The sequence below is a fragment of the Triturus cristatus genome, chromosome 7 (assembly GCF_964204655.1).
Source record: "Triturus cristatus chromosome 7, aTriCri1.1, whole genome shotgun sequence".
Classification (NCBI taxonomy): domain Eukaryota; kingdom Metazoa; phylum Chordata; class Amphibia; order Caudata; family Salamandridae; genus Triturus; species Triturus cristatus.
The window spans coordinates 1,299,603,799-1,299,622,972 of record NC_140590.1 but is presented as its reverse complement, the minus strand read 5'-3'; the positions used below and the strand labels follow the sequence as shown (position 1 = coordinate 1,299,622,972).

General features: G+C 50.2%; 1 protein-coding gene across 1 annotated transcript in view; it reads right to left on the bottom strand.

The window, feature by feature from the left end:
- LOC146811938 (eukaryotic translation initiation factor 3 subunit C-like) overlaps nt 1-19,174 on the bottom strand; it is a 564,017-nt gene that overhangs the window by 121,268 nt on the left and 423,575 nt on the right. The window contains exons 17-19 of the mRNA XM_085618906.1: nt 11,837-11,996; nt 11,138-11,203; nt 10,410-10,497 (exon numbers count right to left, since the gene is read on the bottom strand). Coding sequence (XP_085475032.1) covers nt 10,410-10,497; nt 11,138-11,203; nt 11,837-11,996 — 314 coding nt within the window. The remainder of the gene's footprint in view (nt 1-10,409; nt 10,498-11,137; nt 11,204-11,836; nt 11,997-19,174) is intronic.

The following is a 19,174-nucleotide window of genomic DNA, read 5'->3' as shown; positions in this document are numbered from 1 at the left end:
ACTCGCGCCCTGGTGGGTTCCCTGAAAATGTCCTTAGCTGGCTTGAGGACCCCCTTCAGCATCGGCAAAGTTTTCACATGTCTTTCTGAGGATGCAAAGGTGTCCATTAGAAAGTCATCCTCGATGGTATCTGAGTGAAGCTGTACCCCATGGTTATTTGCCGCACGTTCAATAAGTGCGTTGAACGCCGCCGTATCCTCCGTGGGAGACGTTTTCGCCCCGTAGAGTTGTGAGTCCTGTGTATCGAGAGGTGCACCGGGGTCTGCAGGGTCACCCCAAGTTTGATCAGGGTCCTGCTGGTCATCAGGGTCTGTGTCCACATGGTAGGGTGCTTGGTCCTCCATGTAGTCCTCCAACGCATCCGTGTCGGAGCGCGCGGGGGAGAACCGGTGTGGATCCTGGTAGGAGGAATGGAACGGTTCATAAAGGAGAGGTTCCGATTCCACAGGCAGCTTCCTTTTCAGTGGGATCCTGAAAGGTTCCAATGGTGGTTCCGAAGTTATTCTCCGATCGTGGAGAATCATCCTGCCAGTGTCGGCGTCGATGACACGTGACGGCGACGTCTCGTCCGGAGGAACCGGAGTCTGGGTAACCCGTGTCCTGAGCTGGAACATCTTCGGGATTGTTGACGGAGGCAAGCCGAAGGTAATGTTGGCTGGTCCCGGTGAGGGTGCCGGAGCACCGATCGGGCCCGAACCAGACGTGTCTTTGGGGGCCGCCGTGGTTTTGGTGCTTGGAGTCGCACTAGGCCGCCCTTGGGGTGTCTGTGAGGCTTTGGCACCGGGCAGGTTCGTCGAGCCGGGCGTGGATTTTTTCGGCGCCGGCGGGTCGTCGAGTCGAGGCGTGGAGATCACCAACGACGTCCTCGGTACGTGAGGCTTCGGCGTCGTCGAGGGAGCGACGCGTGGCGAAGCAGGCGGTATTGCCCTCGGTGCCGTGGGCGTCGGTAGCCGAGTAGGAATCTCGGTGCCGATGGCCTTTTTCCCTTTGCCGACTCCCATGTCGCCCGATTCCAGTTCGGCACCGAAGTCCCTCCTGGTGCGCTCGGTGCCGACTCGTTGCGCTGGCGTCGAAGGCGTTGGAGGCCTCGATCCGACCAAAGGCACTTTCAGTTTCGGTTTCGTTTGAACCGGAGCAGCTTTCGGTTTCGGTTTCGTGGCAGGGAAACCAGCTGGCTTATGCGTTAATGGCTGCCGCTGAACGTCCGAGGCCGGGCCCGAGGGCGGGGCCGAAGAACTGCGGGATGGGTCTCGGGTAAGGCCCGAAGGCGATCCCTCGACCGGAGCCAAAGGCCGTGGCGCTGGTGTTTCTTCGGTTTGAACAGGTAGGCCTTGTTCATCATTGGAGCTACTCTCCTCGGCCCCTAAGGCCTCCTCGTCGTCTCCTACCTCCTCGTCGCCCCCGTCCGATCCGGGGCCGTGTTCGGAAACGGGACTGGAGGGTATGGCTTCTAAGTCTTCGACGTCGGCCTCGTCGAAGATGTCTGCAGGGGCCGGTGCCGCGTGCCGCGCCTCGAGTCTCGCCGCTCTTCGGTTCCTTAGAGTCTTCTTGGAACGGAACCCGGCACAGGCCATGCATGTCGATTCGTCGTGGTCCGGCGAGAGGCATTTGTTGCACACCGGATGGACGTCGATGTATGGGTACTTCGCATTGCATACCGGACACCTTTTGAAGGGCGTCCTGGATTCCATCGTCGAAGTAGTCGATGGACAGGTAAATGCGAAAGAAGTCGGTGCTGAAAGTTAGTAAACTAACAAAATTCTATCGAACCCGATCGATAAACAGTACCGACGCGAACTAAAGGCCTTTTGGCCTCGACCAAATATTTTCCTAACTTGAGCTAAGATAGCACATCCGAACCCAATGGCGGAAAAAAACAATCTGAGGATGGAGAGGATGCCCATGCGCACTGTAGTCCAGGGGAGGAGTCACCTATCCAAGGATACTTCGAAGACTCTTCCAGGACAACAACGTGCAAACATCCGGACCCAACACTAGGCGGCGATCTATGCACAGATATGAATTCAGCAGCCCACATGCCTCGAACTACAGTGTATGATGACTATGCTAACTAGTAATTACTGAATGCTACAGCTGCTACAGGCGCCAGGGAGGGGGGTGGGCGATATGAATGTCAGCAGCCCTACATGCCAAGAACAGATGCATACTGGTAAGTAGCATATTCGGTTCGAGGCATGTGGGCTGCTGAATTCATATCGGTGCATAGATTATATAGCAGTCCCTCCAGTTAGCAGCGGCTTCCCGTGCCAGCTGCAGCCGTCTGAAAAAGAGTTTTGAGAACAGCCTGTCCTACAGCTGCCTGCTGTCTTGAGTGTACATCTACACAGTAGTGCTTGGTAAATGTATGTATAGTGGACCATGTGGCTGCTCTACATATCTCCTCTAAAGGAATATTTCCCAGGAAAGCCATGGAGGCCCCTAACTTTCGTGTTGAGTGGGCTCGTGGAGGAATTGTTAGTGTGCGCTTAGCTTTTTGATAGCAAATCTGTATACACTTAACTATCCACCTAGGTATTCCTGCTTTGGAAATGGGGTTGCCTTTGTGGTGTGGAGAAAAGGCAACAAACAGTTGTTTTGTTTTCCTGAAATGTTGTGTTCTGTCAATATAGTACAGGAGAGCTCTTTTGATATCAAGTGTGTGGAGCATTCTCTCTGCGACTTTCTCAGGATTAGGATAAAAAAATGGTAGTTCTATGGATTGGTTCATATGGAACTGCGAAATTACCTTGGGCATGAAAGTAGGGTTGGTGCGTAGTACGACCCTGTTGGCATGAACCTGTATAAATGGCTCTTGAATGGTTAGTGCCTGAAGTTCACTAACTCTTCTTAGTGAAGTAATGGCAACCAGGAAAGCTAATTTCCATGTTAGAAATTGAATCTCACAAGAGTGTAGAGGTTCAAAAGGTGGTCCCATCAGTCTGGTGAGGACCACATTTAGGTTCCAGACTGGTGAAGGAGGGTGTCTTGGAGGAATGACACGTTTGAGTCCCTCCAAGAAAGCTCTGATGGCAGGCACTTTGAACAGTGAGAGGTGCTGCCGGTTCTGAAGGTAAGCTGCCAGTGCGGTTAAATGTATACGGATGGAATTGTATGCTAGATTGCATCGGTATAAGTGTAATAGATAACAGATAATGTTTTGCGTAGATGCATCCAGCGGATTGATGTCATTATTTTTACAATAAATGACAAATCTTTTCCACTTAGCTGCGTAGCAGGCTCTGGTAGTGGGTCTCCGTGCCTCCTTGATGATATTCATACATTCTGGAGGCAAGTTTAGGTAGCCAAACTCTAAGATCTCAGGAGCCAGATCGCTAGGTTCAGCTGTTGCGGATCTGGGTGCTGAATCTCGCCATGGCTCTGCGTTAAAAGCGTGGGTGTTAGCCGTAGTCGTTGATGCAGTACCACGGAGAGTTCCAGAAACGTGGTGTACCATGGTTGGCGTGCCCACGTTGGAGCAACCAGGATGAGCGTCATTGAGTGTTGCCTCAGTTTGCGTGCCACCAGCGGTATTAATGGTGCTGGGGGAAAAGCGTACGCAAATCTGCCTGACCAGTTCATCCATATTGCATTGCCTTGCGACTGTGGATGTGGGAACCTGGCGGCAAAGTGTTGGCATTTTGCGTTTTCCCTTGTGGCGAATAGGTCTATCTCTGGATGACCCCACCGTTGGAAGTACGGTTGTAGTACTGACGGATGTATTTCCCACTCGTGTATTTGGTGGCTGCGTCTGCTAAGCAGATCCGCCATCTGGTTGTCCTTGCCCGGGAGGTGTTCCGCCATGAGGAAGATGTTCCTCTGAATGGCCCACTTCCACATGCTCTGAGCCAGATGAGACAACTGTGGAGAGTGTGTCACTCCCTGCTTTTGTATGTAGTACATGGCGGTTATGTTGTCCGTCCGGATCAACACGACTTTGTTGCACAAGTGTACTTTGAATGCCTTCATTGCAAGGAAGATTGCCATGAGTTCCAGAAGGTTGATGTGCATCCTCCTTTGCTGTGTCGTCCATAGTCCCTGCACTGTGTAATTGAGTACATGAGCTCCCCATCCCTGGAGAGACGCGTCCGCCGTCAGTATGATTTGTGGGACAGGTTCTCGGAACGGTCGGCCCTTGCAAAGGTTGTGTGGATTCCACCAATGCAGAGAGTTGTATGCCCGACCGCTCACCAATACTAGGTCCTTTAATTGTCCGCGAGCCTGATTCCACTGACGTGCCAAGCACTCCTGAAGCGGACGCATATGTAGCCGCGCATGCGGGACTATGAAGATGCAGGAGGCCATCATGCCTATCAACTGCATAAACACTCGTGCCGGTAGGGAGTGTTGAGGTTTGAACTGTTTTATGAGCAACTGCATGCTGTTGATCCGCACTGAATTGGGCTGTGCCGTGGCTGCCAGAGTGTCTATGGTCGCGCCTAGGTACTGCTGTACGTGGGTGGGTTGAAGGTGGGACTTTGGATAATTCAGGGAGAAACCAAGGTTGTGAAGAAGGTGAATGGTGTGGGTTATGTGGTTGGCACACTGCTGGGCCGACTTTCCCTGGATAAGCCAGTCGTCCAGATAAGGGTAGACATGTATGTGCTGTCTCTTTAAGTGCGCCGCCACTGTTGCCAGGCACTTGGTGAACACTCTGGGTGCCGTTGTTACTCCGAAAGGGAGGACTTTGAACTGGTAATGTTGATTGAGAACAGTGAACCTGAGATATTTTCTGTGTGATGGGTGCATGGGTATATAGAAATACGCATCTTTGAGATCTAGTGTTGCGAGAAAGTCTCCCTGCTTGAGCAACGGCAGCACCTGTTGCAAGGTGAGCATGTGAAAGTGCTCTGACAGAATGTAACGGTTTAGAGGTCTTAAATCCAGTATGGGTCTGAGAGACGCGTCCTTTTTGGGGATCAGAAAATACAGTGAGTACACCCCTGATCCCTGTTCGTCTGCTGGCACGAGTTCTAGGGCTCCTTTTTGGAGCATACCGAGAACTTCCTGGTGTAATAAGTGCAAGTGCTCTGCGGACATAGGACGGTGTCTTGGTGGTATGTTTGGTGGAGTGGATGTGAGCTCCAGACAATAACCGTACTGGACAATGTCTCTCACCCACCTGTCTGTAGTGATGGACTTCCAGACCGGCAGGAACTCTTGGAGTCTCGCCCCGACAGGTGTTACGTGGTCGGGGGGCAGTGACAAGGCGTCACTGTTTGTTGGTGGCGGAGGACCTGGAGCTGTTGTTTCCTCGGCCTCTGCCCTTGACGTTGTTTCCACGGTATCCACCTCTGGTATTCTTATTATAGGTGGTCTGTGTACCTTGTTTAGTGTAATGCGACTGTTGGGAGTTCTGGCCTCTAGATGGTCCTCTGTTGGTAGAGCGACGAAGGACCCACCCCTAAACTGCTGTGATTGCAGAGCCCCCATAGACTTTGCAGTCTCTATAGCTTTGTTGATCTTTTCTAGGGTGGTGTCAACTTCGGGGCCAAAAAGGGAGTCAGGGTTGACAGGTTGATTGAGTATCGTTGTTTGTATCTCTGGTTTGAATCCTGAGATTCTCAACCAAGCATGCAGTCTTAACATGACGCTGGTGTTAATAGCCCTAGCTGCAGTGTCTGCTACGTCAAGAGCGCACTTAATGGAAGCGTTGCTTAGGAGCTTCCCTTCTGTAATAAGCGACTCTGCTCCTTCCTTGAACTGATCTGGGAGGTGCTGTAGCAGTGTCTCTAGGGTATCATAATGCGCCCTGTCGTATCGAGCCAGAAGTGCCTGAGTGTTGGCAATTCTCCAGATGTTAGCTGCCTGTTCAGCAATTCTTTTCCCTGATGTTTCCAAGACCTTAGACTCCTTGTCAGGGGGAGGAGCATCACCCGTTGTCTGTGAATTGGCTCTCTTCCGAGCATTGGACACCACTCTTGTGTTGGCGATACGCCATATATTGGCTGGCTGTGACGCAGTGCGCTTTCCTGACGCGTCCAGTAGCTTTGACTCTTTGTCAGGTGGTGGTGCTTCGCCTGACGCCTGGGAGTTTGACCTCTTCCGTGCAGTGGAGACCACTAGGGAATCCAGTGGCGCTGGCCCTTTGATATAGGCAGGATCTACTTTTTCTCTATGCGTGGGTTAATGACCCTAGCCCTGACTGGGTCTTTAAAAACCTCTGGCGCATGTTTTATTACCCCCTTGAGCATAGGTAGTATAGAAGTAGACCTATGTGCGGTATCAAAGGTGTCGAGGAGGAAATCTTCCTCTACCGGGTCAGTGTGTAGATCTACCCCGTGATAATGTGCCGCCCTCTGAAGTAGGTGGTGAAAACCTAATGAGTCTTGTGGTGGAGATGGCCTGGATGGATAAAGGTCATCTTGTGGGACATCTGGAATGTCTGGATTATTATAATTGTCCCATGGGTCTGGGGATCCTGTAGGGGTGGGGTCTTGTGGCACATCCCCTGGATCGTAGTATAGGTCCCCCTGATCATCATGGTCTGGAGACGGGGTCGGAGAGCGATGAGGCAGGGGTGGAGAAGGCGGAGGAGGTGGAGAAAGCACTCTGAAAGGGGAGGTAGCACAGTCTTTCCTCTTTGGATGTAGAGGTGGAGGCGGAGGCGGAGCCGGTTTGTCCAAATGTCTCTTTTTAGAAGAAAGTGCCAAATGTCCAGTTTTTGGATCCTTGGTAAGTGTCTTTTGCAAAGGATCCGGTGTAAACAGTTCCTGAGACAATGTTTGTTCGGTCGACGCCGAAGGTTTCGGGGCCGATGGCTTTTTAGGCTTGTCCGTGCCCTGCTTTTTTGGAACCTCCCGATTTTTTGGTTGGCGCCGAGTTAGGCTTCGGCGCGGGAGTGTCGGTGCCGAGGGCCTTATGATGTTTGGTCGGTACCGAAAGGCTGGGTTTCGACACCGAGGACTTTGGTGCGGAGCTCGGTGTCGAGGTAGAGGCCGGTCTCTTTTTCGTTGCCGAAGTGTGTTTATCGGCACCGCTGGCAGGCTGGCTCGAGCCCGAGCCGCCAGAAGGCTTATTAGGCTTCTTCACTGGGCCCGAAGGTGGGGTGTTTGAAGCAGTGTCTTTGGTCTTGCCTAGGCCCGGAGGCGAAGGTGTGACCGAAGCCTTTTTGGGTGTCGGCGTGCTGCTGTCCCGGAGCTTCGACGTCGTCCCCGAAGATGTCGACTGGAACGGAGGTCGAGGAGTGCGCCATGTTTCGTCTGGCCCTTCGATCTCGAATAGTCTTTTTCGATCTGAAAGACTTGCAGGCGGGACAGTCTCGAGCCTCGTGTTCAGGGGAGAGGCAGAGGTTGCACACCTCATGAAGATCGGTGTGGGGGAATTTCGACCCACATCGAGGGCACTTCTTGAATGGAGTTCTTTCCATCAGCCGGGACCGGAGCTTGGATAGGCCCGAAGTCCGCAGTCGACGACTGGAATCGAAGGTGTGTCGAAGAGAAGGTGATTGAGGATATCAGGATCTGAACAATACCGCGATGAGCGAGGATTCCGCTTCGATCGTCGAACTGGAAATGATCGGAACCGGAGCGCGAAGTATTACATCCGCGCCCGATGGCGGAAAAAAACAATCTGAGGATGGAGCCGAAGCCCATGCGCAATACGGACCAAGGCAGGAGTCAACGACCTCGTGACTTCCAAAGACTTTCCAAGAGGGAAAAAAAACTGCAAACATGCAGGCTCAACACCAGATGGCGGTCTATGCAAAAGTGTGTAATCTGCAGCTCATATGCCTCGAACAGATATTTTAACTATGTCCAATTGCAGAGAGAAACAAAAGAAGGGGGCAAGAACTCTGTGATAGCTTACAATATGTTGAAAACAGTGGTGGGGATGGAACTGTATTTGACTCTTATGTGTAATGCTCAGGATAGGTTTTTAATCATCCGTTTTAGGCTCAATCTTTTACATCACTTGTTATCTGTGCCTCATGGTTTTACTGTTTCGGTTGAGCAGAAGGGTCCCTGTGGCTGCGATCTACGATCTCCTCAGGATACCCTTCATTCTGTACTGTTATGCCCATTTTATTCAGTGCCGAGACGTCGATTTTTAGTTAGTATTTTAAAACAGGCTAAATTCAAGCAGGCCAGGGTCGCCTTGCTACACCTACAAATGGTAAATGACTCTCGGACTGTTTTGTGTGGTGAATTTCTTGAAGATGGCCTTAACTTAAAAATAAGGAAAACAAGAGGGGTTTGCTGAAGAAAAAATTAGTACTGTATTTGATGTATATCAGCATGGATTTTAATGAAATTTTGTATTTTTTTATTGCTATGTGCTTTTATGGTGTTTTCTAGATGCCAAATAAAGATTTTTGATTGATTATGTGAATTCATTTGCTGACTGAGTGTGCACAACAAATGCTTAACAAGGTCCTCTGATAAAGCCTTACTGCTCGACCACACTACCAAAAATAAAGTTTGCCATCTACTTTACCTCTGCCTACCTTTTGGGTTCCACTGAACTCTGTGCACACTATACCTCACTTTGGTATAGCATACAGAGCCAGCTTCCTACAACAGCACCATAATGGCTGCACTGAACCCAGGAGTGTTTGGTACCAAACAGCTCCTTGTAATAAATCCCCACTGATGCCGGAGTGAGATTTATAAAAACATGTACTCAGAAGACACCTCAGACGTGCCTCCTGAAAACCTGCCAACCCTGGTGTTGTCTCTGAACGGCTGTAGGAAGCCGGCCACCACCAAACATTTTTCTGGACCCCTGGGAAGAGAACCCCTGCTCTCTCGGAACAGAAACAACGCACATCCTGGGCAGAGGTGTTAAACCTCCCCCTTCAGGATGGACGAGTGTGTGAAGAGGGAAACTTCAAAATCCTGTCGCCTTTGTAATGAAACCCCCAGCCTCTACAGCTAGAAGCAGATGGCAGCCCCTGGTTTAAACCCCCACTTCAGGCAGGAAAACCAGTGGGAAAACTTAGGAGAATATGAGTTGTGCCCACCTGTGCCAACTCCACCCCTAAGGTGGAGGAGGAGTGGTGAAGCACATGTTTCAGTCCCCGCCATCCTGAAGACTGGGGGGGGGGGGGCCTTCCAATAAGGGCTAGGTCTATGTCCCCTCCCACAGGACACACCCAGGTAAGGTGCCCATTGGCCCTACCTGCAACTCCCCTAAACCTTCTCCTAAATTTTGTATTTAGGAGGCTTCCCTAGACTTGGAAATTAGATCTGCGACTACCTAAGAAAACAACCCTGCAGAGAAGACTGAAGACTGCGATTGCCTTGGCCTCAGCCTTACCGGCCAGCCACGAGCCTCTGCGAACCTGTGACCAGTCTTGCAGCCAGTGACCTTTGAAAACCTGCGAGGACTGCTGCTTTCGAAAAAGACTCCACACTCTTGTGCACAGTGGACCTGTCCAAGAAACAACCAACTCCTTCCCACCCGATGCCCACGCCCCACGTGGCTCACCTGTACAGTGAAGCCTCGCCTGCTATCCTGATCTTGTGTCCCACGTTGCCCGACCTCTCCTATTCTCCACAGAGGCGCCTGCAGTATGAATCCAGAGGCTCCCCGACCGCGACTGGTTCAAGTAAGAAGACTCAGACGTCGAAAGGCACTCCTGCACCAGAAACCCCTGGGCCTTGGTGAGCTGAACCGACTGCCCCTACATCTCTACTTACCTCTGTAGTCTTTGGTCTCCCTCCTGCAACCTTTGGTCCATGCCTGCAGTCTGTTTGCCAAAACAAGAATCTTCATTGAAACTCATTGGGCACCCAACCTCAAAATTGCACCTTGCAGCCAGCTGCCGCTGGTGGTGTAAGTTTGGTGCTGCATTGTGCCCCCCTCTGCTTAACCTAACTCCCAAAGCCTGGCCCCTGCAACCGATCTACTTACCTGCAAGCAGTGTGGCTCCAGGCATCCTCAGTCTCCATTGAAAAGCATTGGGTCGAACTCAGATTTTGACCTCTGCACCCGGCCGCCCCTGTGCAGCTGGTGGTGCAGTTTTGGTACTCACCTGACCCTTGCCCTTTGCCGACTTTTGGGTCCGAAAACTGAATTTGTAAATGCCTTACTTGTTTAACCGCAATATTGTTTTCCCCATAGGATAACATTGAACTGTTCTGAAAAGTTTAAGTGTTAAGTATTTCTATTTAAGAACGTACTTTCGTTATTGGGAAGATCATGGTATTAAAATAAAGTACAAAGTATAATTTTCTAAAATTGGTTTGGACCTCCTTCTTGAGTTGTGTGTCCATTATTAATCACTGCTGTGCAATTAAGGTCTTACACTACTCTGTGTTAGGTCTAAGGCTGCTCGCCCACATTACCACTAGTCGAGCACTTTGGGTTTTACATTGAGCCCTATACACTTCTGGGGAAGCCCTGGACTCTATGCACGGTATACCCACCTAGTGGTAATACCAAATACAGAGCCAGCTTCCTACACTCACCATGAGCTCCTCGCTGAAGGTCATCTTGCTGATGATGCTGTGAACGGTGGGAAGGTCCAGCTGGAACATATCAGCCAAGATTTCCATTCTATGAAGAAAATGGGGGGCAGAGTTAAAGCCATGACATGCACGGGAAAGGGGCACAGACAAAAAAAAAATGAAGAACACTATCACCAACAACTACTCGTATGATCCTTTCGGAACTTTAGAGTACTCTGGGGCTGTCTTGGTTGAACATCTCCGAAACATTACCTCTTACTTTGAGCTGCAGTGATATTGAAATTAGTCCCACACAAATTGCAATGCCCATTAAGGACACAGACTGAAGAGCAGGTCTTACATCATTATGTAGAAGCACTGAAAAAAGCTGCATACACATCCCTCCCAAAAACGCACCTAAACGTACAATTTAAATACTTTTTTTTACTGCACTTTAAAGAAGTTTTCCCTCCCCACTGCCCTCCGACAGTAATTGGAGACTGAGGTTTAGGGGAGGGAAGCTGGGATTTAAGTGTTTTGTAGACAAATGCCACAGGTCTAAAACCAACAGTGGCCAGCTGTAGTTAGACATTCCATTGAAATCTGAATTTTCAAGCTCTGCAAATCCGTAGTAAGAATTATGGGGTATGGAAGTGGACAGGTAAGCAACAGGTAAGAAAGCAGTGCAAATTAGGTCAGAAAGGCAGGGGTGGGACTGGAAGGGGGCTTGTGGGAGATGGGAGTCTCACCGGATGGAGTCATAGATGCTGCTGTAGGTGAATAAATAGGTGCGAAGAGATTCTTCCTGGATCTTTCTGAAATGGGAAGAGAACACGAAATACAATGCATTAAACAGCTGCCATCTTCGCGCACGCTCTCTCTCTGGGATCCAGTCAGATCCATCATCAGCTTCACAGGTGCAAGAGAGCTACATCTCTGACAGATTCACCAACTGCAAAAACCACCATTTGTCTGCTTCTCTGCCTCTTGCAATATCAGCCCCATCACATTTAGAAAGATTACACAGACCTTGGCCCGACTCCAGAAGACCACCTTCCTCTGCAACCACTACACCATCCATGGGTAAGAGGCTTCTTCACCCTATATAAAAATAAATCCTCTTCGGCAACCAACATTGCCTCAGTCAAGTTGCTCCAGCGAACTCCCTTTATTAGATGAAAGCCATCTTCACCATATAACTTGGGACCCCTGCTAACCCAAACAAGTGGCCTACACAATCTGCCTAAGAGATCAGCTTTGATTCCCAGAAAACAAACCACTACCCCGAATCCCCCTGCACCTACCCCAACGCATTACCGTCATATACCCAGCAAGCTCTGCATGGCTTGACGTTATAAAGAACCCTACCCCACTGTAGCAAAATTAAAACATGTCAAGTGACGTCTGACATGGAGCTCAATTCCCTCTTGTTGTCACATCCGACTCACCTGATCAACAGGTCACGCACTTTGTCAGCCTCAGGGAAGAGGTCCCACACTTTTGCATTCATCTTCTCATTGATGATGAAGGTCCGGCACGTCTTCCAGTCACCCATCTTCATGGCCTTGGAGGCAGCAACTACATGCTCACGCATGCTCTCCGGAGGGCCTAGAGGCATAATTGGAGTCAAGAGAGTGGAATTTGTTTAGCCAAAGAACTCTATAGATTTATGACAATTTTAAAGGCAGGTTTATGGCAGTATCAGGAAGGAAGGTTCAGAATGCCCCTAAATACTAGATTTAGGGGCGTTACAGGTAGGTGAAAGGCAGGGACCAATGGGTCCCTGTCCTGGGCTGGGTACACCACCTATCCTGCCTCTCTCCTGTGGGAGGGGGGCAGTAGCCTAGTCCTGATAGGGTAGGGATCCCCATCTTCAAGATGGCGAGAGCCCGGAGATGTGCTTCACCTCGCCCCCCCCCCCCCACCTGAGGGGTGGAGTTGGCAGGCTGGCACATCCCCTGTCCTTATTTGGGGTTTCCGGCCAAAGCTTCCCGCCAGAGTGGGGGGTTGCAGTGGCCTGGGGAAGCTCACAGAGGCGGCATGCCTTTGAAGCTTCCCCCTGCCCATCCTGGGGGGAGGAGATTTAGCACCTCGCCCAGGATGTGCATTGTTGCAGGCCCAGGAGAGCAGGGGCTCTCCCACCCAGGGGTCCAGCAACATGTCTGCTGTGCGGCAGCCTAGGCAGCCTCAGAGCAGACGTGGATTGTAGGTTAGGTTTAAGGGGGCACCTCTAAGATGCCCTCTGGGGTGCTGGGTACATTAAATCCCACACTGGCATCAGTGTGGGTTTAATGTGCTGAGAAGATTGATACCAAACCTCAGTCCTCAGTGTTGCCATTATGGTGCTGTGGAGTTCGTGTTTGACAAACTCTCAGCACCATGTACTCTTAAATGGCAGCATTGCACACAGTGCTCAGGAATGGACCTGGGTACTGTAGGGGCACAGGCCTCCTGCTCCTGTGCCCACACCATTGGCATAAGGCATCAAGCTAGAGGGGTGGCTGATGTATGCCATGGCAGTGTAGGTGATGGGCATGGCACACAGGGATGTGTGTCATGTCAACTTTGTTTTTGTCTTGCACCCAAACACTCAGCCTGCAAAGGCAGTGTGTGTGTGTAAGGGTACAGGGCCTCTAAGGGTGGCACAATGAGTGCTGCAGCCCTTAGAGGCCTTCCCTGGTCACAAGGTCCTGGGTACCTAGGTTACCATTTACCAGGGGCTGACATGCGGCCAGGGTTTGCCAATTTGGGTTTTGTTGGTTTTTAGGGAAGGAACATAGGCCCTGGGCACCTGAGTGGCAGGAGTCCAGGGCACACTCAAAGTACATTCAGCAATTCAGCAAAAAGTGAGGGCATACCATGCAAGAAAGATGGCACTTTCTCACACAACAACCCCCCCCCCCCCCCCCCCAAACGAAAGGTGATGAGACTAACCTTGCCCTATGGAGTCTTCATTCTCTAAGTGGAAGAACCTGGAAAGTCCATCTGCATTGGCAGTCCCTGGTCTGTGTTCCACTTCAAAGTCTATTCATTGTAGGGAGATGGACCACCTTAGTAGTTTTGGATTTTCCCCTTTCATCTGCATTAGCCATCTGAGAGGTCTGTGGTCAGTTTGAACCAGGAAGTGAGTACCATACAAGTATGGCCTCAACTTCTTCAGGGAAGGCACTCCAACGCTGCTCTCTGGGGAGTAGCCTCCTGCTTATAAAAGCAACAGGTCGGTCTTGGCCTTCATCATTCGTCTGGGATAGGACCGCTCCTATCCCTAGCTCAGAGGCATCAGTCTGCACTATGAACTGCTTGACATAATCTGGAGCTTTTAGAATTGGTGCTGAGCACATTGCTTCTTTTAGGGTGTCAAAAGCCTTTTGGCAACTAACTGTCCAGTTAACCTTCTTGGGCATCTTCTTAGAGGGGAGTTCTGTGGGGGTCACAATGGACCCATACCCCTTCACAAACCTCCTGTAGTACCCAGTCAAGCCAAGGAATGCCCTGACTTGGGTCTGGGTTGTTGGAGCTACCCAGTCCATGAAGGCCTGGATCTTGGGTTGTAAGGGCTGTACCTGGCCTCCACCTACAAGGTGGCCCAAGTACACCACAGTGCCCTGCCCTATCTGGCATTTGGATGCCTTGATAGTGAGACCTGCATTGTGCAGAGCCTCTAAAACTTTTCCAAGGTGGATCAGGTGATCCTGCCAGGTGGAGCTAAAGACAGCAATATAGTCAAGATAAGCTGCACTAAAGGACTCCAGCCCAGCCAGGACATGGTTCACCACCCTTTGGAAAGTGGCAGGGGCATTCTTTAACCCAAAGGGCATCACAGTAAACCGATAATGCCCATCAGGGGTGGAGAATGCGGTCTTTTCTTTTGCTCCTGGGGCCATGCCAATCTGCCAGTACCCTGTAGTTAAGTCAAAGGTACTGAGGAATTGGGCAGCCCCTAATTTATCTATCAGCTCATCTGCTCTTGGGATAGGGTGAGCATCTGTCTTGGTGACAGAGTTGAGCCCTCTATAGTCCACACAGAACCTCCTCTCTCTCTTTTCACCTTGTTGATGAGGTTTGGGGACCAGAACCACTGGGCTGGCCCAGGTGCTCTCAGAGGGTTCAATGACCCCTAACTCCAGCATCTTGCTGACCTCAGCTTTGATGCCCTCCTTGACTTGATCGGACTGTCGATAGATTTTGTTTTTGACAGGTGCACTGTCACCAGTGTCCACATCATGGGTACACCAGTTTGTCAGACCAGGGGTCAGGGAAAAGAGGCTAGCATACTGTTGCAAGACTTGCTTGCAGTCAGTCTGCTGTTGGGCAGAGAGGGTGTCTGAGAAGATCACACCATCTACTGACCCATCTTTTGGGCTGTAGGAGAGGTCAGGGAGAGGTTCACATTCGGCTTCCTGATCTTCATCAGTCACCATCAGCATGGTGATGTCAGCCCTGTCATTGTAGAGCTTAAGGCGGTTCACATGGATGACCCTCTTGGGTGTCCTGCTAGTGCCAAGGTCAACTAGATAGGTGACCTAACTCTCTTTCTAGGATAGGGTAAGGGCCACTCCATTTATCTTGGAGAGCCCTTGGTGCCACTGGCTCCAAAACCCACACCTGTTGCCCAGGTTGAAATTCAACCAGTGCAGCTTTTTTGTCATACCAGTGCTTCTGGAGCTCCTGGCCTCAAGGTTCTTGGATGCTTTTTCCATGTACTCAGCCATTCTTGACCTTAGGCCAAGCACATAGTCCACTATTGTGAGACAGTGGCTCTGTATATACTGTTCCCAACTAGGTACAGGGTGTAGAGAGTCCACAATCCCCAAGGGTTTGACAGAGGCTAAAGTTAGATGTAACCTTACTCTCTAAAGTGGTAGCTTGGTCGAGCAGTAAGGCAGTATCAGAGGACAGTGTAAAGCATTTGTTGTACACACTCAGTCAGAAAATGGTCTCACACACTCAATAACTGAACTCTAGGCCAATGGTTTATATATAAAAAAATTATATGCTGGTTTTATTTTAGAACCAACAATTGGAATTAAAATATACTTTCCCAGAATGAGATGCTTTATATAAATACTTTTGCAATATGCAATTGACTTTTGTAAACAGTTACAAGTGGTTGCAATAGGCAACACTATTTTAAACACAATAATGCATTGAGATCAATGGAAATTTCAATTTATTTGCCACAGATTACTTTTAGGATTACTTTTGGAATTCCAGGACTGGATCCTAGATTCAGTCTTGGGTCAGTACTTAGTATCAAGTGATGAAAGTCGACTTAATTACTGTAATGATTTTTAAACAATATTTAGCTATTTTAAAAGTGGACACTTGGCTCCTTTGGTTCGGATTGCGCATGGGCTTCGGCTCCATCCTCAGAATGTTTTTCGCCAACAGGGAAAGATGGAGCGTAGTAATAACAGTGAAGAAACCCATGTGTGTTGTGTGAGAAAGTGCCATCTTTCTTGCATGGTATGCCCCCACTTTTTGCTAAATTGCTGAATGTACTTCGATTGAGTGTACCCTGGGTTCCTGCCAATCAGGTGCCCAGGGCCTATGTTCCTTCCTTAAACCACACAAACTCCAAATTGGCAAACCCTAGCCACATGTCAGCCCCTAGTAAATGGTACCCTAGGTACCCAGGGCCTTGTGACCAGGGAAGGCCTCTAAGGGCTGCAGCACTCATGGTGCCACCCTCAGAGGCCCTGTACCCTTACACACACACACTGCCCTTGCAGGCTGAGTGTCTGGGTGCAGGACAAAACAAAGAGTCGACATGGCACACATCACTGTGTACCATGCCCATCACCTACACTGCCAAGGCATATGTCAGCCACCCCTCTAGCTGGGTGCATTACGCCTATGGTGTGGGCACAGGAGCAGGAGCCCTGTGCCCCTACAGTACCCGGGTCCATTCCTGGGCACTGTAAGTGCAGTGCTGTCATTTAAGAATACATGGTGCTGAGAGCTTGTCAAACACGAGCTCCACAGCACCATATTGGCAACACTGAAGCCTGGGAAGTTTGGTATCAAACTTCTCAGCACATTGAACCCACACTGATGCCAGTGTAGGATTTAATGTACTAAGCACCCCAGAGGGCATCTTAGAAGATGCCCCCTTACAGCTAACTTGCAATCCACGTCTGCTCTGAGGCTGCCCAGGCTGCCACACAGCAGACACGTTGCTGGACCCCTGGGTGGGAGAGCCCCTGCTCTCCCGGGCCTGCAACAATGCACATCCTGGGTGAGGTGAGAAATCTCCTCCCCCAGGATGAGCAAAGGGAAGCTTCAAAGGCATGCCGCCAGTTGGAGTTTCCCCAGGCCACTGCAACCCCCCACTCTGGCGGGAAGCTTGGCCGGAAACCCCATACAAGGACAGGGGATGTGCCAGCCTGCCCACCCCACCCCTCAGGTGGGGGAGGCGAGGTGAAGCACATCTCCGGGCTCTCGCCATCTTGAAGATGGGAGGCCCTACCCTATCAGGATTAGGCTACTGCCCCCCTCCCACAGGAGAGAGGCAGGATAGGGGGTGTACCCACCCCAGGACAAGGACCCATTGGTCCCTGGCCTTCACCTACCTGTAACGCCCCTAAATCTAGTATTTAGGGGCCCCCTGAACCTTCCTTCCTCAGATTCCAGATAGAAAAACGACAAGAAGAGCAAGAAGAACAAAGACCTGCCCTGCAGCTGCTAAAAAGAGAAGAAGACACCAACTGCTTTGGCCCCAGCCCTACCGGCCTGTCGACTCTCGAACCTGCACCAGCGCGGCCTCCCACGTGGCCAGCAACCTCACCAACCCCGGAGGACCTGGCTACCTCTTAGCTCTAAGCCCCTGGGACTCCCACGAGTAGAGGCTCTACTCAAGAAACCTACTTGCTATCCCTGGCACCAGCCCGGGACCGCGGACCCAACACACTCTGCACCAGCCAAGCCTGGCCAGTGCCGGAGTGGACAAAGACCCAGAGGACGACCCCACGGCGACTGTGACCCAGAGTCCGGCACCCAAGGACCCCCCTCGACATCCCGGAAGAAGCCTGCAGCCTCAGAACCAAGTGCCACCCCAGCCGCGATCAACCAGAGGGTAAGATTCCCGACGTCAAAAGGCCCCCCTGCACCCGGCGCCCTGCGACCCCCTGTGCCCAATCCTGGGGTACCCACCTAACCTACAACTACCCAACTTACCTCTCGAAGTGGTGGTGGCACCTGAAACCTCCTCGTCCCCGAGCCTGCAGCCTCTTTCCAAACCGGAACATTCCCATTGATTTCCATTGAGCGCCCTAAGGCTCAAAAGCACCCTGCACCCAGCCGCCCGAGTGGCCCTGGCAGTGCCCTCTCTACTCTAACCTACTTCCCCACTTGCCCTGAGTAAGTGACCAGGAGCCCAGCTCCCACAGCCGCGTGGCTTGCCAGACAGCAGCCACCAACCAAGGCCCCCCTATCCCTCATAGGATAACATTGGGCCCAACTCTCTCTGCACCCGGCCGTCCTGAAACCGCTGAGGGTGAACCAACTGTACCTACCTGACACTGGGGGACCCCTGAGTCCATGCCCGGAATTTCAACACTACCAGTCGAGTACTTACCCTTAAACCGCTAACTTCATTTTCCTCATAGGGTAACATTGACTGGCTTTTTCTTCAAAAATCTTCTAAGTGTGAACCTTTCAAAACTGCAAAAATTCACCAAAAATCAGCCAAGTGACAAAAACGAATTTACTCACCTGCTCCTAGGTGAGCTCCCAGTGCTGGATCTTGGTGCCCAGCCCTGACTCTGAAAAGTGTTCACAACTATACTTACTTCTAACTCATTTTTCTCCCATAGGAAACCATTGCCTGCTTTTCTGTGAAATTTCTTCTAAGTGTCTACTGTTGCAAATTTGAAATATTCTTTTAAAATCGTACCATTTCTGCAAACGAAATTACTTACCTGCTTTTGATAAGGACCCCAGTCCTGGGTCTAGGCACCCAGTCCTGGATTACTAAAGTAACGATAAAGTACTCTACCTGCAATTTGAATTTCTTGCCATAGAGATCCATTGAATGTTTTCTGTGAAATATTTTCTAAGTGCTAACTTTTGAAATAGCTAAATATTATCTAAAAATCATTACAGTTATTAAGTCGACTTTCTTCACTTGATTCTGAATACTGACCCCAGGCTGGTTCTAGGATCCAGACCTGGAATTCCAAAAGTAATCTGAAAAGTAATTTATTACAAATAACCTGAATTTACCATTGAGCTCAATGCATTGTTATGTTTAGGAAATAGGATTGTTTATTGCAACCAACTGTGACTGTTTACACAAATTTATTGCTTGAAACAAAAGTATTTATATTCAACCTCTCATTCTGAGAAAGTATATTTTTACCCCCTTGTGGTTCTAAAAATAAAACAAGCATATATTTTATATATACAAATCATTGGCCTAGAGTTCAGTTATTGAGTGTGTGAAACCATTTGCTGACTGAGTGTGTACAATAAATGCTTTACACTGTCCTCTGGTACTGCCTTACTGCTCGACCAAGCTACCACTTTTGAGAGTAAGGTCATACCTAACTTTGACCTCTATCAGCCTCTGGGGGACTGTGGACTCTGTACACCCTGTACCTATTAGGGAACAGTATATACAGAGCCACTTTCTCACATTGGTGGATCAGCGGTGGGATACAAACTTGCATTTGTTGGACTACTTGGTTACCATCTGATCACACGACAGAACTCTTAAAAATTGCCTTTAGAATTCTGATTGGTTTTTCCAAAATTACTAAAAGTCTTGCTAGGGCCTTGCTTAAGTC